The sequence below is a fragment of the Pelobates fuscus genome, chromosome 1, assembly GCF_036172605.1.
Source record: "Pelobates fuscus isolate aPelFus1 chromosome 1, aPelFus1.pri, whole genome shotgun sequence".
Classification (NCBI taxonomy): Eukaryota; Metazoa; Chordata; class Amphibia; order Anura; family Pelobatidae; genus Pelobates; species Pelobates fuscus.
In genome coordinates, this window is record NC_086317.1 from 26,592,235 (window position 1) to 26,620,033 (window position 27,799).

At 47.8% G+C, this 27,799-nt stretch overlaps 2 protein-coding genes across 2 annotated transcripts in view; both read right to left on the minus strand.

Annotated features, from left to right (window-relative positions):
* Positions 1–27,799, minus strand: part of LOC134600026 (mucin-2-like) — a 389,376-nt gene that overhangs the window by 226,974 nt on the left and 134,603 nt on the right. The gene's annotated exons all lie outside the window — the stretch shown is intronic.
* The window catches only part of LOC134600587 (uromodulin-like 1), a 33,508-nt gene that overhangs the window by 2,163 nt on the left and 3,546 nt on the right, over positions 1–27,799 (minus strand). The window contains exons 3-4 of the mRNA XM_063445027.1: positions 8,479–8,588; positions 5,197–5,407 (exon numbers count right to left, since the gene is read on the minus strand). Coding sequence (XP_063301097.1) covers positions 5,197–5,407; positions 8,479–8,588 — 321 coding nt within the window. The remainder of the gene's footprint in view (positions 1–5,196; positions 5,408–8,478; positions 8,589–27,799) is intronic.

A 27,799-nucleotide genomic window follows, 5' to 3' on the forward strand; every position in this document is an offset into this window, starting at 1 on the left:
CAGGAACAACTACCTCTGCCCCCTGTAACTCAGCCTGCCGCTGGGGAGGGAGGACGCTGCTCTCCTCTCCCTGCACTTTACACTGCCGCTGGGGAATGGAGACTGGGCTCCCAATTCCCTGCAGGCTCGGTGGAGAGACCTCGGTCCCATCTCCACTGGCCACCTGGGGTTCTTCCCAGTAAAATTGTACAATATCTTCCCAGCTGAAGGGGTCTGGATCTGGGTCTGCGCTTCCCTGTTGAGCCTTCTCACTGGAGTGGAACAGATTTTGGTAGTCCTGTTCCAGCTCCATCTCTCGGGTTACTAGGTGGACCAGGTCTTGCTCAATTTCATGAGTGTCGTCCCAGTCATACCTGCTCTCCCTCCACTCAAAGAGATCACTGAACCGGGCTTGTGTGGGGCTCCCAAATTCAGGCTCTGAGAAAGACTCCCATAACAAGCCAGGACCATCAAACTCCTCTCCCTCTGGCTTGTCATGCTCGGCTGTCCAGGGCAGGTGCTGTGCAACATACCACCAAAGCGCCTGGTAGGCATCCTCCAGCCACATCTCCTGCCATACCCGGAGCTCCAGTTCTTTTACCCATTCCTCCCTGGGCTGCTCTCCCAGGAAGGGCATCCGCAGGGCTAGTCGCTCCTGCAAACGCTGATCTTCCTTGGGAAGTCTCTCACCTCGTTGGTATTCCACAATGTCCAGTGCCTGGTACCAGATGCCTTTCCTTAATGCCTCCCGGTCATCCATGTCACCCTCATCGTACTCCACTGCTGGTTCAATGCTGTTGCTTTTAGGGTCGCTGTCCTGGGACATGCGTTGCCCTCAAATTGTAAAATCCAGAGTAATGGTGTCTCCTGTAGCTGTCCTTCTGGCTGTAGGAACGATCCCGCCGCTTGCCACCAATTGTTACGGACCGTTTCAGCATAAAAGGGGAAAAATCGGTTTAGGCGATAATCCCCTTTTCCCCAAAAAGGCACAGCTACTGTAAAAGCACCAAAACTCACGAACTGGATATAGATGAATAAGGTAGCACTCCAGCTGGAACCTCACGAATAGCTGCTAGCAGATGAATAGGAAAAGCAGACATCAGCTTACACTCCTTAGCAATCAATCTCCAACAGCATACAGTGAATCCCCCCAAGAACGAGACAAGGCTCCGTGTTGAAGGTCAAGCAGTGGTCTGTTTATTCAGGGCTACCTGCCCCTGTATTTATGCAGGTCTCCCACCTGGTGGACACTCCCCTAGGGGACCAGATGGAAGACTGAAACAGCAGACAGACATGTATCATTTTCGTACACACAGCCACAATACTTTCCCACAATGCATCCTGGTTTCCTCCTCCCTGCCCTGGAGATAATTAATGAAGTAATTCAATTATCTCCTAAGACAAAGGCCAGACTCCATTATGCACATGGTGACACAGAAACAGACTATCCCTTTAAAATACATACAGACACATTTTATACACAAAACACAGACATGTAACATATCCCCAGATAGCTCAGGTCTGGGCGCACATTATTAGGTGAATGGCACCCAGATCACACAAATACATTTTAATTGCCATGGAGCCAAAGTCTTTAATTATACGAACAGGCTCCATGGCATTGCTATCTGGGTTACTACAGTTCACATAAAACATAAAATACCGAATTCCCTGCATTCACCAAATCCATACGAATTAGAACCAGGGGCTGGAGGTTCAGCGGTGCCTGCACGTAAAAGTGTCCGATTTTGGTGCATGAAAGCCGGGCAGAAAAGTGTTGGCTGCCCGGGGAGCTCCAGAACAGCGCCACCTAGCGGCCGCTAAGTGTAACAGCGGCCACACAGTTAACAGGCAATTAACCGCAGCTTCAGGGAGGTAAATTGGCAGCACACTCCAGCTTCTGGGTGGCCAATTAACAACGCCGGCCGGCTTCCCACGGCTCTGGGGAGGTTGGTGAACGGCTGTTTGTTCGGTAGATGAAATCTACCGAACTGCTGTGCAGAAAGGGAGAAATAAATCCTTCTGCACAGTAAAATTAACCCTTTAGCTGCCGGTCCATAATCCAAAGGCAGCAGGCGGGCAACCAGGCTCCTCCAATACAATGTGGCGAGATTGGTTTCGTCACAAGAGGATTCTGTGGAACTAGTTTGAGCTGGAAAAACCATGCTTCCAGAAGGTCAAATGCACATTTGTACTAACTTTTGAACCCCTGGTCCAATTCTTATGATTTTTGAGTATGTTGTTCCCCCGAATGTATTGATTATGCGAATGTGATGTATATTTTGGGAGTTATGACTGTTGTGTAAAAACTGTATTTTCCCTACCTATGATAATTGTATTTTCCTGTGTGTACAGATAATTAGTTTACAGGTAGAAGGGAGGGCTATGTGTGGGATGTAACTATTGTGTGATTGGTTAATGTACGTTACTGTGTGTGTCCCTCCCCTTCATGGGAGCACCTAATAAAAAGGGCTGCAAGCTAGCAGCCAGACAGTTCTATTTTTACCCTCAACTTGAGTCCTGTCTCTTATTGGGGGAATCTGCTACAAGGGATTGCTATGCTAGGCATATTCCCTTGCTATAATCACTGAGCTCTTGTAAGAGCTTGTTCCTGCTTCGTTCTGAAGGGAGATAGCTGCAGCCTGCGGTGCTTATGGTGTCTGGTGCAGTGCTTGGAGTCCTCTGGAAGCGCTAGGAGCATCTTTTAACGGAGGTACCCAGTCGGGGTGCCAGTGGATCCGTTACATTGGTGGCAGCGGTGGGATGGCGTCCTAGTGCGAGAAGCAGCTCAGAGACACCGGTAACATGTGGAGTTGTGCAGCGTCCCTATCTTCAGCAACATAATGGAACCAGCAGTGGCTACAGCAAGCATGGCGTATAGCTACTCCGTACTGGAGTTTGGCACGATGGTAGGGTTGCACCTGAAGTTTTACGGACCCAATCCAGAGGAGAAATTCGTGCGGTTCGTGTGGGGCATGGTGACCCGGAACCTACAACACAGGGCGTTGAGGGAAGGCCAGTGGGCACGTTGGGAGAAACTCCAGCCACAGGTAGACTGGGACGAGGAAGAAACCGAGGTGGCCGGTGGAGATGGGACCGAGGTCTCTCTACCGGCCCTACAGGGATGCTGGGCACCCGGCCCAGATCATCAGCGGCAGTATGTTTTACAGGGAGGGGAGACAGTCGGTCTCACTCCCCAGCGGCAGAATGTGTTATTGGAGGAAGAGACAACCGGTCTCCCTCCCCAACAGCAACCAGTGGTACCCGAGGTAGAGGACCTCATAGACTGGTCCTGGGAGGACCCCCTGCAGGCAGGTGGAGATGGGACCGAGATCTCTCCACCGGCCCTACAGGGATGCTGGGCAACCGGCCCAGATCCCCAACTAGAGCTGGAGTTACAGAAAGTAGAGAGCATCGACCTCCCCCCCCAGCAGCAGCCGGAGTACCAGGGGGAGGTAAGTGATATTTCTCCTCCCCAGTCAACTCCTTTGTTCCCTGACCCCCCAGCAGAAGAGCTGGCAACTGGGCAGAGCGCCGCTGGCCTCTGTCCTCCCTTGTTTCCTTCCCCTGAGCCTGACTTTCTACAGGCTGCCCCAGCGGAAGAGCTGACAACTGGGCAGAGCGCCGCTGGCCTCTGTCCTTCCTGTTTTCCTTAACCTGAGACTACCCCAGCTCTGACCCCGGAGCAGAGCACATCGGGCATCTGGCCCCCAAGTACTCACAGCCATTTGCCCAGCAAGGCCGAGGGTGCCACAGTTTCACCCCACAACTTGGGACCTACAGGCCAGTATGACTTATTGTGGGGGGGCTATTCTGTTAATTCTTTATTGTGGGGGGCTACACTGCTAAATTTGTTTTGTGGGTGGGCTACTCTGCTAATTTTGTTTTATGGGTGGGCTGCCCGACTAATCTAGGTACTGACCGGCAGAAGGTCAGGTACCTGGTTAGTCTACCCCCGAATGGGAAGATATGTAGCGAAAGCCACTTCGCCACTGTGTTTTGGAGGGGGCTGCTTGCCAGCCTCTTACCCTTTGACTACGGTCCCTGGGCGATTTGGCCCTTTATGCACGGTATTTGGGCATACTGTGGGTTATTGGGCTGCCCCAGGATTATGGGCCCTCTCATCAGCCCATACGAAACTTAAACCCCATGGCGTTTGAACTGTGTTTGTGGCATCTGAGCGCTGTTTGGATATGTTGAGCGTTCAGATCCAAGCCATCTGGGGAATGTGGGGGTTCTGTTTAGTATAACAGGAGTTATGTATTGTTATGTCTTTTGGTGGTTGCTGGTAACATGTGATTAATGGAGGCTGTGTTTGTCCCTGGATATAATTAAATCAGCTTCTCCATTGTCTCCAGGATAGAGGATTCTGTGGAACTAGTTTGAGCTGGAAAAACCATGCTTCCAGAAGGTCAAATGCACATTTGTACTAACTTTTGAACCCCTGGTCCAATTCGTATGATTATTGAGTATGTTGTTCCCCCGAATGGATTGATTGTGAATATGTATTTTTATGCGAATGTGATGTATATTTTGGGAGTTATGAATGTTGTGTAAAAACTGTATTTTCCCTACCTATGATAATTGTATTTTCCTGTGTGTACAGATAATTAGTTTACAGGTAGAAGGGAGGGCTATGTGTGGGATGTAACTATTGTGTGATTGGTTAATGTACGTTACTGTGTGTGTCCCTCCCCTTCATGGGAGCACCCAATAAAAAGGGCTGCAAGCTAGCAGCCAGACAGTTCTATTTTTACCCTCAACTTGAGTCCTGTCTCTTATTGGGGGAATCTGCTACAAGGGATTGCTATGCTAGGCATATTCCCTTGCTATAATCACTGAGCTCTTGTAAGAGCTTGTTCCTGCTTCATTCTGAAGGGAGATAGCTGCAGCCTGCGGTGCTTATGGTGTCTGGTGGAGTGCTTGGAGTCCTCTGGAAGCGCTAGGAGCATCTTTCAATGGAGGTACCAAGTCGGGGTGCCAGTGGATCCGTTACACACACGATGGTTGGAAGCAAAGAATGGTCAGTATTGTAGTATAAATCTCACTAAACTAAACTCTAAGGTACAGAATTCAATGGAAACAACAATGTGAGTGACTCCTAGCTTCCCTGGAGTTTGTTCATCTTTCTTTATTTTGTCTCTCTCTCTCTCTCTCTCTCTTTCCCTTAGTAACAAAAACATTATGCAAAAGAAAGTTGCAGAATAAAACTTATACCTGTAAAATTAAATGAATCTAATTGAAGAGTGCTGTTTTCTAATGCTTCTGAAAAAGTGGTGGAAATATCACTTAGAGTCAAGTTTTCGGCTGGGTCCGTGGCAATGCTAAAGTTTACAACAACACTTCCTTGTTCAATACTGGTGATGTCGATGCGCATTTTCCCAGAATTAACCAATTCTTTGCTTTTCTGATCCAGATTGCTTGTTACCTGCAAATCATAATTACAAATTAAAAAAAATAAACACAAAGCAAAAGTAAAGCATTGATTGAAAAAGAACTTTGTGGGGGCGGAGCTAAGCAACCGAGAGGGAAATTCGCATGGAGCATGCGCTCCGACACAACCAGGCCCAAACTTACCAAAATCCAATGTGGCGGAACCACCCTCGCCACTGAGAACTGGAGAAGCCTGGTTGCTAGCCTCCTGCCCAGTGATTATGGTCCCTGGGAGATATTGCCCTTTAACCCCTTAAGGACCAAACTTCTGGAATAAAAAGGAATCATGACATGTCACACATGTCATGTGTCCTTAAGGGGTTAAGGGACTGAATTGGGGCTTATGGACTGCTACCATAATGTACTGACCCTTTAAGAACTACTTTTGGGCAGGTGGATTGTATTATACTGTCCCTAGCTCTTTAAATACTTTGGGGACAGATTGGTACTTTTGTATATGGCACTTTGGACACATTCGAAGCTGTCGAAGCTGTCGAAGCTGTCGAAGCTGTCGAAGCGGTCGAAGCGGTCGAAGCGGTCGAAGCGGTCGAAGCTGTCGAAGCGGTCGAAGCTGTCGAAGCGGTCGAAGCTGTCGAAGCGGTCGAAGCTGTCGAAGCTGTCGAAGCGGTCGAAGCAATCGAAGCGGTCGAAGTGGTCGAAGCTGTCGAAGTTACCGAAGTTGTCGAAGTCGTCGAAGTGGCCGGTATCGGACAAAGGACCACGTGGCGGCGGCCATTTTAACTTCGAACACTGCCGACCCTTAACATCAACTCCACTTCGACACTTCGACTAAAGTCGAAGTTCAGGCACACTTCGAATGGGACTTAGCCGTTTTTATGCCAGGAATTGACCGACCGCACAGCCCAAATCTATGGAACTGTTTTGGGCAAGAAAATGTGCTCGCGGTCGGTCATAAAAGGACTTCCGTGTAACTTTTGATCCACTGGAGGGATTTGCCTGAATTTTGGAAGTGTTTATGTTTAAAGTATGCTGAGTCTGAATATGTGATTTGTATGTGAATGTGATGTATGGTTTTGAAGTTACAGATATTGTGTAAAAGTTATGTTTTAAACTGTATAATAAGTGGATTATCTCTCAGGCTAAGGGGAGGGGATGTGTGGGTTGTACCATATCTCGGATTGGTTATTTTATGCCTCCCCCTGGGTGTGGCCTGTATGTGTGAGATGGAAATAAAAGCCAGGCTGGATGAGCCAGTCGAGAGTTCCTGTTTTACCCTCAAAGTGATGTGTCGTCTCATTATTGGGGGAAAGATTTATTGCATGCTGTTCCAGTTGACTGCTAGGAGTACAAGCCTATTCGTATGGTTCCTATTCAATGGTCTACAGCATTCATATGCTTGGGAGAATTTAAAGGTTTCTCGGATTCGGTGATTGTGGTGTCTGCCAGAGTGCTTGGAGTCCTCAGGAAGCGCTAGGAGCATCCATTAACGGAGGTACCCGGTCGGGGTGCCAGGCGATCCGTTACATCCAGCATTTGGCAACACTTATTCCAGAGGATACCCCAACAGACGAATTGCCACACATACTAAGGCACTTGCTGACAGCCCTGCTACCACCGCGACAGGCCAAAACAACGCAGTTAGATGGCTTCTTCCGAGCCCCAAAACCAGCTAAGGCACCTACCGCAACACCCAGAGATCTTATCATAAAATTAAGGACAAGATGGCGGCCGTGGCGGCGACCAGGGGAAGCTCACCCCATCAGTTTGAGGCGATGAATCTATCATTCTACGCGGACCTAACTGGCAGCACACTCTCCTGGAGATGGTCCCTCAAACCATTCACCATGCTGTTGAGGCAGAAAAACATACTCTACAAGTGGCTGATGACCCGAGCCTTATGGATCCAGAAAGGAGAAACAAAGCACACAGTAAGCACCCTCACAGAAGCAGCGGCGCTGTTACCTGTCCTGGGGCTGCCGATGGACTCACTACACCCCGCTGCAACCCAAAGCGCTACCACCTCGACGCATTATTGGAACCCTGATCAGGTGACCCCCTTCGTCCCACGAGGTTCGACCCGGGAAAAACATGATTCGGCAACAACCTGAAATCTACAGGCGAGAGCCACCACCCTAAGGACATTGCACTAAAGCATGAGTTTTTATACTTTCTCTGTTTTCAACGTTAACCTTTGAATGTTTTAATGTTAACATGACGACTAACCACACTCTCAACACATCTGACTAGACGGCCGGTGGGCCATGAACCACTACCCTCCCCCCCACGCCTGACAGAACTTACACAGGACTTGCAACCCAACCCTACAGAGACAGGCGACGCACCAAGCAAGACACTAAGCGACATGACATCCCACTACAGGGAACATGTCATTTAAAAGCACCACTCACTATTAAACTTCCCGGGTTATACCAGGCATACCGAACAGGTCAGACACAAGTTTACATGCATACACGCAGTACACACTGCTTATTCCATTCAAACCTCACCTAGCCAAGTGTACAGCGGGGACAATAAGCTCACACAGGACACCCTGGATGCAACCTCGAGCTGTAGAGACCACTATGTATAATGCGACCAAAACCAAAAATGTGCATGATACGACAAGCCATGCAATGTTGCCGACTGTTTATTGTTTAATGTTGCAAAGCTGTTGTGGCAATGTGACTATATGTGTTACTCTACGCACAACCAAAATAAAGAATTACAAAAAAAAAAAGAAAAATAACTTGGCTGCGAATGTATTCTTTAGTTAGTGTATTGTTTTGTTTTGCTACATATTTTTCTTTTTTTTTTCTACATGCAGTTACTATATTCTTGGATATTAAAAGTATCAGAATGTTGAGAAGCTTTCTAATTTTATGTAGTTTTTTTTTTTTATTTTAAATAAATGCCTCCGTTTAGGCTAGCCAATTTTTTCCTTCTGTGAAGCTTGACTGTGCCCTCCATGGAAAGTTTTATTTTAGTTTTTACATTAGCAATTATTATATAACCACGTTAAAACATTTTATCCCATGGAAACAATGTCAAGATGGTTTATTTGTGCAGAATAATTAATGTGAAACAGTTCTATAATTTCACACTCACCTCTTGTATAAAGTTGTCAGTGAAATTTTTATATTCAGCACTACTTATATTTTTAAATTGTTCGTTGAATTCTTCATTTATCGTAACTTTTGCAGAAAATGATACTCCGGCTGTAGAAACAAGGAACACATATGATTTAATATTGTAGTTTTTGTTTATCATTTAAGATCATAGTATGCTTCTATTTCATAAGTACCATATTACCATATTTTATTTTATTAGACTGTTATTGAACATCTACAAATTTGGCTTTGGGATGCAACTCTCTTATTCAGTTGTTAAGCTAAGTTGCCTGGACTTTTAGGTCCATATATATATATATATATATATATATATATATATATATATATATATATATATATATATATATATATATATATATATATACTGCAGGTATAATAGCACAACCACTGATCATTAATATGGCTGTATTTAGTCTCTAATGTCACGTAAAATAAATATAGTTGTATATTAGTATCAATGTTGGCTATAATGCCTTAATATGTGCCCAAAGCCCACTCTACCTCCCATCCACCCAGATGCTGCTTTCTGCAGCACTGCCAGAAGGGGAGAGAGTGCTGTATAGCTCCTGTCTAAGCCAGTGAGGTTGACCAGAGTCCTAGTAGAGACATTTGTTTATTTACTGGTTAAGGATCACCCCAGGATTGCCAGGGAAGGTTAGTGCAATTTTATTTTAGATTTTGCCATGCTGAAAGCCAAAACAAACCACGGGTATATGTTGAGAAATTCTGAGGTTATGTTTCACTAGAATGCTGTAAACATGATTAATTGCCCTCTCAGGGGCTTTCTAAGCTCTAATGGAAAGCATTTATAATCGGCTATTGTAAAAGGGAACACTTCTATTGCAAGCCTTTTTGGGGGTGCGTTACACAGTCTCTCAAAGGGTGTTTTCTTTCTTTAAAAATAAACTGGTTTTATTGGATGAATTGTTAATGAATTATTTGTTGAGAGATTAGTCTACAAGGGTAACTTTCCTGGTTTCTTCACCCTGCTTAGACAAACCTTCAATAATATATTGTATGTTTCACACGCACAGTTGAACTTTCTTTTTTGAGTCTGGGAAATGCCCCTTTTACCCACCGGCACTGGTACCTGCATACGTTTTACATTTTACTTTTTTAATTTACTTTTCAGTTTTGATGGTCTAGACCAGTGGAAAAAGAGAACAATCATTTTTATCTATTGCTAATAATAGATTGTATCCTCCCTGATAACAATCGTAAAAAGTCCAAAGCCATTACGGATAAATATAGTAAATTTCCACTTTATTTTTACCATTTACATCTATCGGTTAGTGTAAAAGTAATTCTTTTTTGGTCTCTTGTAAAAATAATAAAGTGTGATTTAGGTTTTTTATCAGGAGCATTGTATACAGGCATGGACCCAAGAAGTTTGACTTGTTTAATCAACAATGAAATGGTCATTACTCTGTTAACTAGGTCTCGTATTAAGAAACAAAGAAAGCTTAAAAAAATAAAAAAGCAGTGTAGCTGAGGGCAGTATTATAATCCACAATCTCCGCTGGTTTCACAGGTAAATCCACAGTCAGCGCTGAAAAGTAATGCAAGTCCCCAAATCCTCCCAATAACCGGACGAAACACAGTTTGGGAGTCAACTAACTGGCTTTATTCACAAGCTGGCATATTTAAGCAGTTCCCCATGCAAGGGGTTTCCTTACAGATAATTCAGGGGATTTCTCCCATCAGGCATTGCAATTCTCCCAACAGGCATTGCTGCACGAGAGGGATACTCTGTCAGGATCGGGACAGGGATCCAACACGCAGAGTACAAACAGGTACAGGATACGTATACCGGACCTTAGAATGGCCGGACTAACGTACGGAGAATATAGAGAATAGTCAAAGACAAGCCGAGGTCGAGGGAACGAGAAGACAGGTAAGCGAGGAACAAGCCGGGTTAAGGGTAACAGAGATAAACAGAGTAAGTCAAACAAGCCGGGTCAGAACCAAAGGGATAACAGAAATACAAGAGCACTGTGTGACTAGGCAGACTAGAACCACGACAGGGCAATGAGCAAATGGGAGAAGCAAGTTTAAATACCCTGGCTCGGAAGGGTAGACACGCCTCCGACGAGTCCTGATTAGTCTCTGAAGGATTGAGTGACAGGTCGTTCCGGGTTGGCGTCATGACGTCGGTTTCCGGACGTCATGCTAAAAAAGGGAGTGAGTCCCTCGCGGCCGGCGTTTACGTGACCGGATGGACCGCGAGGAACAGAGGAAACAGCCCGTCCGGACGGATGGACGTCTAAGTCTCTACCTCTCTCGGAGGTAGAGACTTCAGGTACCCTGACATACTCCCACTAAAATGGACGATTAAGTGGATTATCCCCTCGTGCAGCAAAACCGACAATTTACTTTAAAATACATATTTTAGACAATATTCGGTACATTGAGGTAACCGAACGTTCGGTAGATAGCTGGGGTCTGAGCGCACCTATTGTGAGAATACCGCTCAGATCCCAGCTGAAATGACCGAACGCCGCAACAAATACTGTTCTGTATAGAAGTTCCCCTCAATCTGTCGATTGTATTTAGGGGAACGATTCTACCGAAAACCGGGCTCCCGAACGGCCTGGAAGTGCAGCGGTGTTCATATCATCGAGTAGCCGTTTTTAGTTCCAGGCGCTCGATGACCAAACACCGCTGCAGAATAGATGATCCAAGATGGCCGACCGCCGCATGGTCGGTAGTCGAACGACGGCCACCTAGGAGAGCCTCTAATTACCGATTGCAACATTGTTGCAATCGGTTAACAAGCGCCACACGACCCTAAGTGTGTGATCTATCAGGGGGGCCCGTATTCGTTTGGCGAACAGCCCAGATAGCCGCTGTTCGCCGAACGAAGTACTTGTATGCTGGTAGCTTACGGCTGCCAGCATGCGAATCACTATAGCACAATACATACACAGCCTACAGACAACCTTCCTATATTATAGTCCAGAAGTGGCTAGGTTTGCCACAATGCTCCCCCAGAACCAAGCCGGCATACACAGTCTGATCCCAACGGATCGGCTTGGGGAGGTCCGGGAGAGTACTCACAGATCACTTTTCAAGTTCAGTCTGTCTAGATAACTCGTCGGCGTTACCGTTTTGTTTCCCTGGGTGATAATGAATTGTAAAATCGAAGGGCTGCAGCGCCAAACTCCAGCGCAGCAGCCTGGCGTTGTCCCCAGCTACACGGTTCAGCCACACCAACGGGTTGTGATCTGTGAGTAGGGAAAAAGGTTGTCCATACAAATAAGGCTGTAGCTTCTTCAGGGCCCACACCACGGCCAGGCACTCCTTCTCAATAGCGGCGTAGCTTACTTCTCGTGGCAATAACTTCCGGCTCAAGTAAGCTACGGGATGTTCTCCGCCATCGGTTCCAACTTGGCTCAGCACTGCCCCCAATCCAAACATTGAAGCGTCTGTGTGAACAAGAAATCTTTTAGTTGGATCAGGAGCCGCAAGTACAGGAGCATTAGTTAGAGCAGTCTTTAGTTGTTGGAATGCCTGCTCACACTCTGGGGCCCAGACAGCCTGCCGTACGCTACCAGCATGCAAACCTTTCGTTTGACGAAACACGGCTATCCGGGTCGTTCGCCAAACAAATACGGGCTCCCCAGGTAGACCACACATTCACAGGTCGTGTGGCACCAATTAACCGATTGCAACATTGTTGCAATCGGTAATTAAGGGCTCTCCTAGGTGGCCGTCGTTCGGCTACCGACCATGCGGCGGTCGGCCATCTTGGATCCTTTGTCTCTGCAGCGGTGTTCGGTCGTCGAGAGCCTGGAACTGAAAACGGCTACTCAATGATCCGAACACCGCTGGACTTCCAGAGCGTTCGGGAGTTCCACGTTCACCACATTATGTTCCCCATCGATGTTCGGTAGTTTCAAACCGAACTCGATGGTTAAGTGTATTTTGTGCGGCGTTCGGTTAGTTTAGCTGGGATCTGAGCGGTATTCTCACTAAATGTGCCCGCAGACCCCAGCTATCTACCGAATGGTCATTCGTATGAAAGCGAGTAATATTATGTGAAATATGTATTTCTATGTGAATTGCCAGTTTTGCTGCACGAGGGGATAATCCACTTAATCGTCCATTTTAGTAGGAGGATTCCTTCTCGTGCAACAATGCCTGTTGGGATAATTACACTGCCTGATGGGAGAATTCCCCTGTAACATCTGCAAGGAAACCCCTTGCAAGGGGAACTGCATAAATATGGAAGTCTGTGAATAAAGCAAGTTAGTTGACTCCCAAACTGTGTTTCGTCAGGTTATTGGGAGGATTGGGGATATTGCCATGCTTTCTAACTCTGACTGTGGATTACCTAAGATACCAACGGAGATCGTGGACTATACTACTGCATTCCATTACAATTGGTGGCAAGCGACGGGATCCGAACCTTACAGCCGAAAAGCAGTGTTCGTGTAAACTGAAACTACCGAACAAGGAAAGCAAGGGCAATTCGTATGGAGATTGATTATACCGTACTGAAACGGCAGACTTTAAAGGAGCTACTGGAAGCCAGGGGTAAGATAGCCAGCAACAAATCCAAAGCTGTGCTGATCGCTGAACTGATGGAGGGAGACGGAGCTCTCAGCGTTACACCTCCACCAGCCATGGAAGAGACCCCATACCAGAGAGAGCTGAGAACCAGGATGGCGTTTCTGCCACAGCCAGTACCCTTGGAGATATTGACCGTGCTGATGTCAGATGTGCAGGATTATCTGATGGCAAACCGCACACCAGAGACACCGCCTAGGGCAGAGTCTGTTACTGCCTCCATATACGGACAGGTAAATCCCAAAGTCCCACATCACGCGTTTAAAGTATTTTGTGAAGAAAAGGACGAGATTGACGGGTATTTACAGGATTTCGAGAGGCTGTGTGATTTGCACGACTTGGAACCCGCAGTATGGGTACCCCTACTGGCAGGCAAATTATCGGGTAGGGCAGCCGAAGCCTACCGCGCTGTGCCCCGAGAGGACAGCAAAGATTACCCAAAAGTAAAAAGGGCGATCTTGGAGAGGTATGCCATTACCCCAGAGGCGTACAGGCGCAAGTTCAGGGGCTTGCGCAAACCTGAGAAAGATTCCCATGCAGAATGGGCGCATAAGCTGGATCAAGCATCACAAGGCTGGATACAAGCCAGCAATGCTACCAATATGGAAGAATTGCGGCAGTTAATGCTGCTGGAGCAATTCTTTAATGGCTTGTCCCCAGAAGCACAAGAATGGGTGAGAGATCGAAAACCACTCACCCTAACCGAAGCGGCTAGACTAGCGGATCAACATTTTGATGCCAGGAGGCATCACGGACTCCAATTTAAGACTTTCCCTCGACTTACCGGGCCACCCAGTAACTTTTCTCCTACTGGCCCCACAGTAACCCTGTCCAGGCCCGCACCAAATAATCCCCCCCCTCTCGATACAATAGCCGGGCTAACATCCAATGTCACACCTGCAAACAGTGGGGACATATTTCCCGAGAGTGCACGCAAAACCGGAGCAGACAAGCGTGGAACCAGGTGCGACAAAATTTGACACCAAGGGCTGCTGCACATCACTATCAAGTAGCACCAGCCACCCAGGAAATGCTGAGCGCCCAGACCGAGGAACCTCTAGGAGTACTCCACGAGGTGATGTCGGTCCGAGCCACCGACAACCGGCAGCATCATCGTCAGCTGGTGACCCTGGAAGGGAAGGAGGTACAAGGGCTCCGAGATTCGGGGGCCACTCTAACTTTGGTTGCACCGCATTTAGTCCCAGGCTCAACTCACACTGGCGGATCAGTGGCAGTACGGGTGGCAGGGGGAGCAGTATACCGGCTACCCACTGCCAAGGTACATTTGGATTGGGGTGTGGGAGAGGGAACTGTGGAAGTGGGGCTTATGCTAAATTTACCCGCAGATGTTGTACTGGGGAATGACTTGGGCCAGATGACTTCTGCTTTTATACCCCAGGCTCCGTACCAGGAAGCCCATCCAGTGACTACACGGCAGCAGGCTCGCACCACGGCTCCACCGATACACTCTGAGGCTCAGGTAAGAGACCATGAACCCCACACGACTCACATGTCCTGGGATACCCCGACTACCTTTGCGACAGAAGTAAAGACAGACCCCACCCTACAAGTATATAGGGACCGGGTACACACTGACCAGGCAGGGCTAGAGGGGGAGCGGTACACGTGGGAGAAAGGGTTATTATACCGCGTCGCGGCGAGGGAATTGGGAGGGTCCGTCACCCTGACAACCAAACAGTTAGTGGTACCACAGAAATATAGGCAGGAGCTACTTAGGAACGCTCATGATATTCCCTTGTCCGGACACCTAGGGATGACCCGCACCAGATATCGCCTAACGCATGCTTTCTTCTGGCCCGGCATTTCTAAGGACGTGCGACAGTATTGCACCTCCTGTGACGTCTGCCAGCGAGTAGGGAAACGAGGGGACCGCCACAAAGCCAAGCTATGTCCCCTACCCAGTATTGTAGAGCCCTTCAGCAGGCTAGCCGTAGACATAGTGGGACCCCTGCCAAAGCCCAGCCCCTCTGGCAAAAAGTATATCCTAACTGTAGTGGACTACGCCACCAGGTACCCAGAGGCTGTAGCCCTCACTAACATTCATGCTGAAACCGTAGCTGAGGCCTTAATGAAGGTATTCTCCAGAGTAGGGTTCCCCCAAGAAATAATATCTGACCCAATTCACTGCCGAGGTCACCCAACATATGTGGAAAGTATGTGGCATTAAGCCAATAGTCAATTCCACCTACCACCCCCAGTCCAATGGACTATGCGAGAGGTTCAACGGTACGCTGAAGCAGATGCTTTGTACGTTTGGGGAAACCCACAAGGACTGGGAGAGGTTCCTACCTCACCTACTCTTTGCATATAGAGAGGTCCCCCAGGAGTCGACAGGATTCTCCCCGTTTGAGTTGCTGTTTGGGAGGAGGGTGCGGGGACCCTTGAACTTGATTAGGGAACACTGGGAGGGAGAGAGTAATACAGACGGAACCCCTATCGTATCATACGTACTGGAGTTCCGGGACCGTCTGGAGGCGCTGACCCAGACTGTGCGCACCAACCTCCAGGCGGCCCAGCAACGCCAGCGGCGCTGGTACGATAGAGGAGCCAGAGACCGCAGCTTTCAGGTGGGGCAGAAGGTTTTGATTTTAAAACCCGTCGGCACAGACAAGCTGCAGGCCATCTGGCAAGGCCCATATCAGGTGGTAGAGCAGAGATGCGACACCACCTATGTGATTGGCCCCTGCTCAGGGGTAGGGAAGAGACGCATGCTCCATGCTCAAACCCTACCATGAGAGGATAGAGGATGTGACGGCGATCTGTGCCTCCGCCTCAGAAGATCAGGAGAATCTGCCCCTACCTTGCTAGAACCGGAAGAGCCGATAGAGCCCTCCCGGGGGGTTCAGTTGGGGGAGCGGCTAAGCCCTCAAGAGCGTGCACAGGTACAAGCGCTGATTGTAGCTAAAGGGGCTACCTTCTCCAATTTACCTGGGTACACTCCGCTGGCCACCCACCGAGTTGAAACCCCGGGACAGCTACCTATGCGACAGGCTCCATATCGGGTCCCTGAGTCAGTCCGGACCCATATGAAGGCAGAATTAGACGAGATGTTACAGCTAGGGGTTATCGAACCCTCAGATAGCCCCTGGGCATCGCCGGTAGTCCTGGTACCTAAAAAGGACGGCACAACCCGGTTCTGCGTCGACTACCGGAGGCTAAACTACAAAACGGTGTCTGATGCCTACCCGATGCCCCGGATAGACGAGCTGTTAGATAAGATGGCACGGGGCCAGTATCTCACTACCATTGATTTGTCTAAGGGATACTGGCAAATTCCCCTAGCCGATGACGCCATCCCCAAGTCGGCGTTTGTCACTCCGTTTGGCCTGTATCAGTTCAAGGTCATGCCCTTCGGAATGAAAAACGCTCCGGCTACCTTTCAGCGGATGGTAGATCGGCTACTGGGCAGCTTTCAGGAGTATGCCTGTGCCTACTTAGACGACATAGCCATATTTAGCCAGACCTGGGAAGACCACCTACGCCATATAGGGGCTATTTTAGACCGTATTGGGGAGGCAGGGTTAACCTTAAAGCCCAGTAAGTGCCACATAGGGATGGCCGAAGTGCATTATCTGGGGCACCGAGTAGGGTGTGGGCAGCAGAGACCCGAGCCAGCCAAAATTGAGGCCGTGGCAAAGTGGCCTACCCCAAGGACCAAAACTCAGGTGCTAGCTTTCCTAGGGACTGCAGGGTATTATAGGAAATTTGTACCCGACTACAGCGCCCTGGCCAAACCCCTGACGGACCTGACCAGAAAGAACCTTCCCTGACAGGTTGTCTGGGCCCCAGAGTGTGAGCAGGCATTCCAACAACTCAAGACTGCTCTGACTAATGCTCCTGTATTAACTGCTCCTGATCCAACTAAAAGATTTCTTGTCCACACAGATGCTTCAATGTTTGGATTGGGGGCAGTGCTGAGCCAGGTGGGAGCAGATGGCGGAGAGCATCCCGTAGCTTACTTGAGCCGAAAGTTGTTGCCCCGTGAAGTGAGCTACGCCGCCATTGAGAAAGAATGCCTGGCCGTGGTGTGGGCCCTTAAAAAGCTACAGCCATATTTGTATGGACAACCTTTTTCCTTACTCACAGATCACAACCCGTTGGTGTGGCTGAACCGTGTGGCTGGGGACAATGCCAGACTGCTGCGCTGGAGTTTGGCGCTGCAGCCCTTCGACTTCACCATCCATTACCGCCCAGGAAAACAAAACGGTAACGCCGACGGGTTATCCAGACAAACTGAACTCGAAAAGTGATCTGTGAGTACTCTCCCGGACATCCCCAAGCCGATCCGTTGGGATCAGACTGTGTATGCCGGCTTGGTTCTGGGGGAGCATTGTGGCAAACCTAGCCACTTCTGGACTATATTTAACAAAGGTTGTCCGTAGGCTGAATGTGTTACTGTATACCTTGATTGTGTATGTATTGTATTATGGCCGTTCGCATGCTGGCAGCCGTACGCTACCAGCATGCAAACCTTTCGTTTGACGAAACACGGCTATCCGGGCCGTTCGCCAAACGAATACGGGCTCCCCAGGTAGACCACACACTCACAGTCGTGTGGCACTAATTAACCGATTGCAACAATGTTGCAATCGGTAATTGAAGGCTCTCCTAGGTGGCCGTCGTTCGGCTACCGACCATGCGGCGGTAGGCCATCTTGGATCCTTTGTCTCTGCAGCGGTGTTCGGTCGTCGAGAGCCTGGAACTGAAAACGGCTACTCAATGATCCGAACACCGCTGGACTTCCAGAGCGTTCGGGAGTTCCGCGTTCACCACATTCTGTTCCCCATCGATGTTCGGTAGTTTCAAACCGAACTCGATGGTTAAGTGTATTTTGTGCGGCGTTCGGTTAGTTTAGCTGGGATCTGAGCGGTATTCTCACTAAATGTGCCCGCAGACCCCAGCTATCTACTGAATGGTCATTCGTATGAAAGCGAGTAATATTATGTGAAATATGGATTTCTATGTGAATTGCCAGTTTTGCTGCATGAGGGGATAATCCACTTAATCGTCCATTTTAGTAGGAGGATCCCTCAGGTGCAGCAATGCCTGTTGGCATAATTATACTGCCTGATGGGAGAAATCCCCTGTAACATCTGTAAGGAAACCCCTTGCAAGGGGAACTGCATAAATATGGAAGTCTGTGAATAAAGCAAGTTAGTTGACTCCCAAACTGTGTTTAGTCCGGTTATTGGGAGGATTGGGGATATTGCCGTGCTTTCTAACTCTGACTGTGGATTACCTAAGATACCAACGGAGATCGTGGACTATACTACTGCATTCCGTTACAGTGCTCTGCCCAGGTCTGGCTGAATATAGCTATGTCGTCTAAGTAGGCACAGGCGTATTCCTGGAATCCGTCCAGTAACCGATCTACCATCCGCTGAAACGTCGCAGGAGCGTTTTTCATCCCGAATGGCATGACTCGAAATTGATATAAGCCAAACGGGGTGACAAACGCCGACTTAAGTATCCCTTTATGTAAGTATCCCTTACATAAATCTATGGTAGTGAGATACTGGCCCCGTGCCATCTTATCCAGCAGCTCGTCTATCCGGGGCATCGGATAGGCATCAGACACCGTTTTGTCATTTAGCCTCCGGTAGTCGACACAGAAACGTGTCGTGCCGTCTTTCTTGGGTACCAGCACTACCGGCGATGCCCAGGGGCTATCGGAAGGTTCAATAACCCCTAGCTGTAACATCTCATCTATTTCCATTTTCATATGCGTCCTGACTGCTTCAGGTACGCGATATGGGGTCTGCCGCATAGGTAGCTGTCCCGGGGTTTTAACTCGGTGGGTGGCTAGCGGAGTGTACCCAGGCAAATTGGAGAAAGTAGACCCTTTAGCTACAATCAGCTCTTGTATCTGGGCACGCTCCTGAGAACTTAGCTGCTCCCCCAGCTGAACCCCCTTGGAGGGCTCTGTCTGTTCTTCCTGTTCTAATAGGTCAGGTAGGGGCAGATTCTCCTGATCCTCAGAGGCTGAGGCGCATATCGCCGCCACGTCCTCTATCCTCTCATGGTAGGGTTTGAGCATGTTCACATGGAGCATGCGTCTCTTCCCTACCCCTGAGCATGGGCCAATCACATAGGTGGTGTCACACCTCTGTTCCACCACCTGGTATGGGCCTTGCCAGATGGCCTGCAGCTTGTCTGTGCGGACAGGTTTTAAAATCAAAACCTTCTGTCCCACTTGAAAGCTGCGGTCTCTGGCTCCCCTATCGTACCAGCGGCGCTGGCGTTGTTGGGCCGCCTGGAGGTTGGTGCGCACTTCCTGAGTCAGCGCCTCCAGACGGTCCCTGAATTCCAGTACGTACGATACAATAGGGGTTCCATCTGGGCTACTCTCTCCCTCCCAATGTTCTCTAATTAGGTCTAATGGCCCCCGTACCCTTCTCCCAAACAGCAATTCAAAAGGGGAAAACCCTGTTGACTCTTGAGGTACCTCTCTATATGCGAAGAGCAAATGGGGCAGAAAACGCTCCCAGTCTCTGTGGGCCTCTACAAACGTACGGAGCATCTGCTTCAGCGTACCATTAAATCTCTCGCATAAGCCATTGGACTGGGGGTGGTACGCAGAATTTACTATTGGCTTAATGCCACATATTTTCCACAGTTGCTGGGTGATCTCGGCGGTGAATTGGGTGCCCCTATTGGATATTATTTCTTGGGGAAACCCTACCCGGGAGAATATTTTCATTAAAGTCTCGGCCACCGTCTCTGCATGGATATTCGAGAGTGCTACGGCCTCTGGGTATCGGGTGGCATAGTCCACTACCGTTAAGATGAACCGTTTTCCGGAGGGACTGGGTTTGGGTAAGGGTCCCACTATGTCAACGGCCCCCCTACTGAAAGGTTCTGAAATAATCGGGAGGGGACATAATTTAGCTTTGTGACGGTCACCTCACTTGCCTACTCGCTGGCATATATCACAGGATGTGCAGTATTGTCTCACATCTTTAGAAATCCCTGGCCAGAAAAATGCATGAGTTAACCTATATCGGGTACGGGTCATTCCTAGATGTCCGAACAAGGGGATATCGTGAGCAATCCTAAGTAGCTCGGGACGATATTTCTGGGGAACCACTAACTGTTTGGTGGTCACTGTGACTGACCCTCCCACTCCCCGTTCAGAAATGCGGTATTGTAGCCCTTTCTCCCAAGTGTACCGCTCCCCCTCTAGCCCCCCCTGGTCAGTGCGTACCCTGTCTCTGTACACCTGTAATGTGGGATCTGACTTCACCTCGGCTTCAAACTTAGCTGGGGTATCCCAGGACATACGTGTCGGGTGGGGGTCTTGGTCTCTTACCTGAGCCTCAGAGTGTGTTGGTGGAGCCGTGGTGCGAGCCTGTTGCCGTGTGGTGACTGGATGGGCTTCTTGGTAGGGAGCCTGTGGGACAAAAGCAAAGGTCATCTGGCCCAAGTCATTCCCCAGTACAACATCCACTGGTAGGTTTTGCATGAGACCTACTTCCACAACCCCCTCTCCCACACCCCAATCCAAATGTACTTTCGCAGTGGGTAAACGATACACTGCTCCCCCTGCCACCCTTACGGCCACTGATCCGCCAGTGTGAGCGGAACCTGGGACTAGATGGGGTGCGATCAAGGTGAGCGTGGCTCCGGAATCTCGGAGCCCTTGTACTTCTTTCCCCTCCAGGGTCACCAGCTGGCGATGATGCTGCCTGTTGTCGGTGGCTCGAACTGACATCACCTCGTGTAATACCCCTAGAGGTTCCTCGGGTTGAACACTCCACATCTCTTGGGCAGCTGGTTCCCGCTGATAATAGTGGGCAGCAGCCCTTGGTGCTGGATTCGGTCGGGCTTGGTTCCAGGTGGGTCTGCCTCGATTTTGGGTGCATTCTCGGGCCATATGCTCCCACTGTTTGCAGGCGTGGCACTGGATATTGGCACGTCCATTATACCTGGAGGTGGGTGGTACATTCCCTGGGGACGGGCGAAAAGGGGATGCAGTGGGAGCGTGTGGGGTTGGAACGCTGGGTGACCCCGTGGGTCGCGGGTAACTCTTGGAAAGGGTTATCTGATGCCTTCTTGCATCAAAATGCTGGTCGGCTAAGCGTGCCGCCTCTGTTAGGGTGAGAGGCTTCCTGTCCCGCACCCATTCTTGTGTCACTGGAGACAAACCGTCGAAGAATTGCTCCAACAGCATTAACTGTTGCAATCCTTCCATGGTAGTGGCTTGGCTCGCTTGTATCCACCCTTGTGATGCTTGGTCCAGCTTGTGTGCCCACTCAGCATGAGAATCTTTATCTGGTTTTCGCAGGTTTCTAAATTTCCGCCGGTATGCCTCTGGGGTAATGGCATACCTCTCTAATATTGCTCGCTTCACTTTCTCATAGTCTTTGCTGTCCTCGCTGGGTACAGCGCGATATGCTTCGGCTGCCCGCCCTGCCAGCTTGCCTGCCAGCAGTGGGACCCATACGGCCCGTTCTAAGTCATGTAAATCACACAGCCTTTCAAAATCTTGTAAGAACCCATCGATCTCATCCTTCTCCTCGCAGAATACTTTAAATGCATGATAGGGAATCTTGGGTTTTACCTGGCTGTAGGGTGACCCAGTCGAGGGTTCTGCTCGAGACAAGGTATGCTGTGGGCTGTGTGCCATCACGTACTCCTGCACATTTGCCATCACCAGGTTCAGCATGTCAGCCGATATAGGCTGTGGCAGAAATTCCAGCCTGGTCCTCATTTCTCTCTGGTAAAGCGTTTCCTCCATGACTGCTGGGGGTGTAGCGCTGCGGGCTCGGTCTCACTCCATCAGCTCGGCAATTAGTACAGCCTTGGGTTTGCTGCTGGCTATCTTACCCCTGGCTTCTAGCAGTTCTTTTTTTTTTTTGTCAATCTTTCTTTTATTGAGGTATATGGTTATGGTGGTACAGAATAAAGAGAGGGAGACTTCAGGGGTTATACAGGCTAATATCGTCATAACAGTTTACAAAATCTCCTGAAGATATCCGCCTCATTTTATATTTTTTAAAACAAGCTTAGAACATGGAATTATTCAAACAGGTGAGTGATAATATATGTCTTGGTTATCCAGCTTAGTTAATGTAACGTTAAAACATCAATATACATTTTATGTAAAACATAGAGATATCAGGCTTTATAACAGTAATAGATTGAACATGCTAAGCTGGGCAGATGTATAATTAGTCGAGTAGACTATTAGATATGCGTCAGGGTAACTGTCGCTTAACCGGGTTGGCGGTCTCACTGTGCATTTGTTGTGAGTAATATAATAGAGAACTGCGTTTTGTCGTGAAGATGCGATTTAAGGGCTCAGTTAATTATAGATTTCTGTATGCATAAGTTTATCCACCAGGGGGCAGCAGAGCGACAGGCTCAGATATCGTAATTAGAATACGTAGTAAGACAGGGAACTTATAGTGCTTAACACAACACTACGCAAAAAAGTACATTAATGCTTATAATGTGATTTGCCGAGCTTGTGTTAAACTTAATAGTAATAAGTAAGGATGACAAGCTTTGCACACAGTTTTTGGACTGAGGCTTGAGTCACAAGATAAAAGTTTAAACTGTAGGTACATTAGCTTGCTTATTAAGGAAATGTTAAATATAACATGCTGTGTAATCATGTCTAAAGTGAATGAGCATATAACGTTGGCTAGCCTAGGATAAGAGCTAAACAATTAAGAAAAGTATATACATTAAAACATGAGAGACAAGCTGAGTAATCCCTGTGCTGTCTATTAAGGCTATTGTAAATAATCGTTAGGTTTGAGAGGCAAATGTGTGATGTGGCTAGGATACATTTTAAGGAGTACAAAAACTCTGCTTAGGAAGTGCCACTGTGGTATAGATAGCGTCCATGGTAGTAAAGGCCTTGGACTTATACCGCTGTGCGTCCCGGTCTGGTAGTGCTCGGTCAGCCGATACCCAGCGCCTTGAAGGGTGTTGGGAGTGTTTGGAGGTCCTGCTGAGGCTCTGCAGTGTGCTGCGTCGTGGGTTCCAGTCGCTGTTGCATCTGCTTGTCACCGCGGGAACCGGTGTGGATAATGCGTATTAGTGTGTTCTTCGCTTGGTGCTCTGGGGCTCTCCATAGCTCCGAGCAGGATCGAGGCTGGGGTTGTAGCTTGCTTGTTGCTGGTTGCGGGTTAAGTGTCCGCCGCATGCAGGATTTAAGGTGAGCTTGTGGGCCAAGTCGGGCCCTTGATGCCTTTCGGTATCTGTTTTGTCGGACGCCCATCTTGGATGTGTGGGGCACCTGTGTGTAGTGCCTGCGTCGCGTTGTCGGTCGCAGCCATGAGGCTACCAGCTGCTCAGCTTGACGGTAAGTTACTCCTCGATTTCGCAGAGCTGCCCTGAGACCAGCGCAGGTCCGGTCTAGTATTGTCATAGGAGATGTGTATGTCTCTGTGCGGGTATTCCGCCTGCGCTGTTTGGGCTGGTCGGCCATTTTGGCTGTACCTCTGGGGTCTGTTGCCCTGCCATTTCTGGCGGTTGGTGTGGTCTTGTTCCGTGCTGGTCCGTCTGTGCCTGGTAGACCGGGATGTCCCCCACCGGTCCCTGGGGGGGGGTAGGTAGAGGTGTAACAGCTTGTGGGGTCTTTCGCTGAGAGGAGCGGCCCCCTCCTCCCTGCTTCAGCCCCATTAGGCCGCACGTGTAACTCCGCTTCCCCGGCATTGACAGGCACCGGGGTGGTGTCAGAATGCGCAGTGGGGCACCCCCAACACGGGTAGTGCTCCCTCCGACGCTTTTGGGCTCAATATTCGTTGCTGGTACCCCGGTTTCTGCCCGTCGGATCGGAGCTCGTGGCAGATGCGTCTGCACGGCTCAGCGGTCAAGCTCCGCCCCCCTCTAGCAGTTCTTTTAACGTCTGTCTCTTTAGCTTAGAATAATCCGTCTCCATTCACTTCGGTAGCCGGTTCTTTCGCTGAATTCCACTTGCCATTCCCTTTTCTCATTCGGCAGTTGCAATTTGCACCAATTGCGCTTTTTCGGCTGTAAGGTCGGATCCCGTCGCTTGCCACCAATTGTAGCGGAGGGCAGTATTATAATCCACGATCTCCGCTGGTTTCACAGGTAAATCCACAGTCAGCGCTGAAAAGTAATGCAAGTCCCCAAATCCTCCCAATAACCGGACGAAACACAGTTTGGGAGTCAACTAACTGGCTTTATTCACAAGCTGGCATATTTAAGCAGTTCCCCATGCAAGGGGTTTTCTTACAGATAATTCAGGGGATTTCTCCCATCAGGCATTGCAATTCTCCCAACAGGCATTGCTGCACGAGAGGGATACTCCCACTGGGAGTGGACGATTACGTGGATTATCCCCTCGTGCAGCAAAACCGACAATTTACTTTAAAATACATATTTTAGACAATATTCGGTACATTGAGGTAACCGAACGTTCGGTAGATAGCTGGGGTCTGAGCGCACCTTTTGTGAGAATACCGCTCAGATCCCAGCTGAAATGACCGAACGCCGCAACAAATACTGTTCTGTATAGAAGTTCCCCTCAATCTGTCGATTGTATTTAGGGGAACGATTCTACCGAAAACCGGGCTCCCGAACGGCCTGGAAGTGCAGCGGTGTTCGTATCATCGAGTAGCCGTTTTTAGTTCCAGGCGCTCGATGACCAAACACCGCTGCAGAATAGACGATCCAAGATGGCCGCCCGCCGCATGGTCGGTAGTCGAACGACGGCCACCTAGGAGAGCCTCTAATTACCGATTGCAACATTGTTGCAATTGGTTAACAAGCACCACACGACCCTAAGTGTGTGATCTATCAGGGGGGCCCGTATTCGTTTGGCGAACAGCCCAGATAGCCGCTGTTCGCCGAACGAAGTACTTGTATGCTGGTAGCTTACGGCTGCCAGCATGCGAATCACTATAGCACAATACACACACAGCAAAATATACATAGCACACAGTACAGCCTACAGACAATCTTCCTATATTATAGTCCAGAAGTTATTATGAAAAGGTTTGGACGGTGTTTACAAAAACATGTAAATAAACACTTTGATCATTCAACTCTGTATATAACACCCACGACTATACCTCCCCTACCCTTCTTTTTAGGAGTTTAGAATATATGTTGTGCAAGAATGTATCACAAAGTCCCATGCAAGTAAAACTCACTGTAATGTATTGTGTGCATGAGTGTATTACGAAGTTCTACAACTATAGCACTTACATTAATGTGCATTGTGTTTGAGTGTTTAAAAGTTCTCTATGCAAATTCAACTCACAATAATGGACAGTCTACAAGAGGGTGTCACAGAGCCCCACAACTATAAAACTAATAGTACGTGTAGTGTTAAGAAGTGTATCACACAGCCCCAAAACTATACATCTTACAGTAATGTGCCATTTTTAGGGATGTTTCACACAGTTCCATAACTATAAAAATGTATCACAGAGCGCCATCATTTTTAGAACTCACAGCAATGTGCAGTGTTTAGAAATGTATCACAGAGCGCCATCATTTTTAGAACTCACAGCAATGTGCAATGTTTAGAAATGTATCACAGAGCGCCATCCTTTTTAGAACTCACAGCAATGTGCAGTGTTTAGAAATGTATCACAGAGCACCATAATTTTTATAACTCACAGCAATGTGCAGTGTTTAGAAATGTATCACAGAGCACCATCATTTTTAAATTCACAGCAATGTGCAGTGTTTAGAAATGTGTCACAGAGCGCCATAATTTTTATAACTCACAGCAATGTGCAGTGTTTAGAAATGTGTCACAGAGCGCGATCATTTTTATAACTCACAGCAATGTGCAGTGTTTAGAAATGTGTCACAGAGCGCCATCATTTTTAAATTCACAGCAATGTGCAATGTTTAGAAATGTATCACAGAGCGCCATAATTTTTATAACTCACAGCAATGTGCAATGTTTAGAAATGTATCACAGAGCGCCATCATTTTTAGAACTCACAGCAATGTGCAGTGTTTAGAAATGTATCACAGAGCGTCATCATTTTTAGAACTCACAGCAATGTGCAGTGTTTAGAAATGTATCACAGAGCGCCATAATTTTTAGAACTAACAGCAATGTGCAGTGTTTAGAAATGTATCACAGAGCGCCATAATTTTTAGAACTCACAGCAATGTGCAGTGTTTAGAAATGTATCACAGAGCTCCATAATTTTTAGAACTCACTGCAATGTGCAGTGTTTAGAAATGTATCACAGAGCGCCATCATTTTTAAACTCACAGCAATGTGCAGTGTTTAGAAATGTATCACAGAGCGCCATAATTTTTAGAACTCACAGCAATGTGCAGTGTTTAGAAATGTGTCACAGAGCGCCATCATTTTTAAATTCACAGCAATGTGCAGTGTTTAGAAATGTGTCACAGAGCGCCATAATTTTTATAACTCACAGCAATGTGCAGTGTTTAGAAATGTGTCACAGAGCGCCATAATTTTTAGAACTCACAGCAATGTGCAGTGTTTAGAAATGTATCACAGAGCGCCATCATTTTTAGAACTCACAGCAATGTGCAGTGTTTAGAAATGTATCACAGAGCGCCATCATTTTTATAACTCACAGCAATGTGCAGTGTTTAGAAATGTATCACAGAGCGCCATCATTTTTAGAACTCACAGCAATGTGCAGTGTTTAGAAATGTATCACAGAGCGCCAGCATTTTTAGAACTCACAGCAATGTGCAGTGTTTAGAAATGTATCACAGAGCACCATCATTTTTAGAACTCACAGCAATGTGCAGTGTTTAGAAATGTATCACAGAGCGCCATCATTTTTAGAACTCACAGCAATGTGCAGTGTTTAGAAATGTATCACAGAGCGCCATAATTTTTAGAACTCACAGCAATGTGCAGTGTTTAGAAATGTATCACAGAGCTCCATAATTTTTAGAACTCACTGCAATGTGCAGTGTTTAGAAATGTATCACAGAGCGCCATCATTTTTAAACTCACAGCAATGTGCAGTGTTTAGAAATGTATCACAGAGCGCCATCATTTTTAGAACTCACAGCAATGTGCAGTGTTTAGAAATGTGTCACAGAGCGCCATCATTTTTAAATTCACAGCAATGTGCAGTGTTTAGAAATGTGTCACAGAGCGCCATAATTTTTATAACTCACAGCAATGTGCAGTGTTTAGAAATGTGTCACAGAGCGCCATCATTTTTAAACTCACAGCAATGTGCAGTGTTTAGAAATGTATCACAGAGCGCCATCATTTTTAGAACTCACAGCAATGTGCAGTGTTTAGAAATGTGTCACAGAGCGCCATCATTTTTAAATTCACAGCAATGTGCAGTGTTTAGAAATGTGTCACAGAGCGCCATAATTTTTATAACTCACAGCAATGTGCAGTGTTTAGAAATGTGTCACAGAGCGCCATCATTTTTAAATTCACAGCAATGTGCAATGTTTAGAAATGTATCACAGAGCGCCATAATTTTTATAACTCACAGCAATGTGCAATGTTTAGAAATGTATCACAGAGCCCCATCATTTTTAGAACTCACAGCAATGTGCAGTGTTTAGAAATGTATCACAGAGCGCCATCATTTTTATAACTCACAGCAATGTGCAGTGTTTAGAAATGTATCACAGAGCGCCATCATTTTTAGAACTCACAGCAATGTGCAGTGTTTAGAAATGTATCACAGAGCGCCATAATTTTTAGAACTCACAGCAATGTGCAGTGTTTAGAAATGTATCACAGAGCGCCATAATTT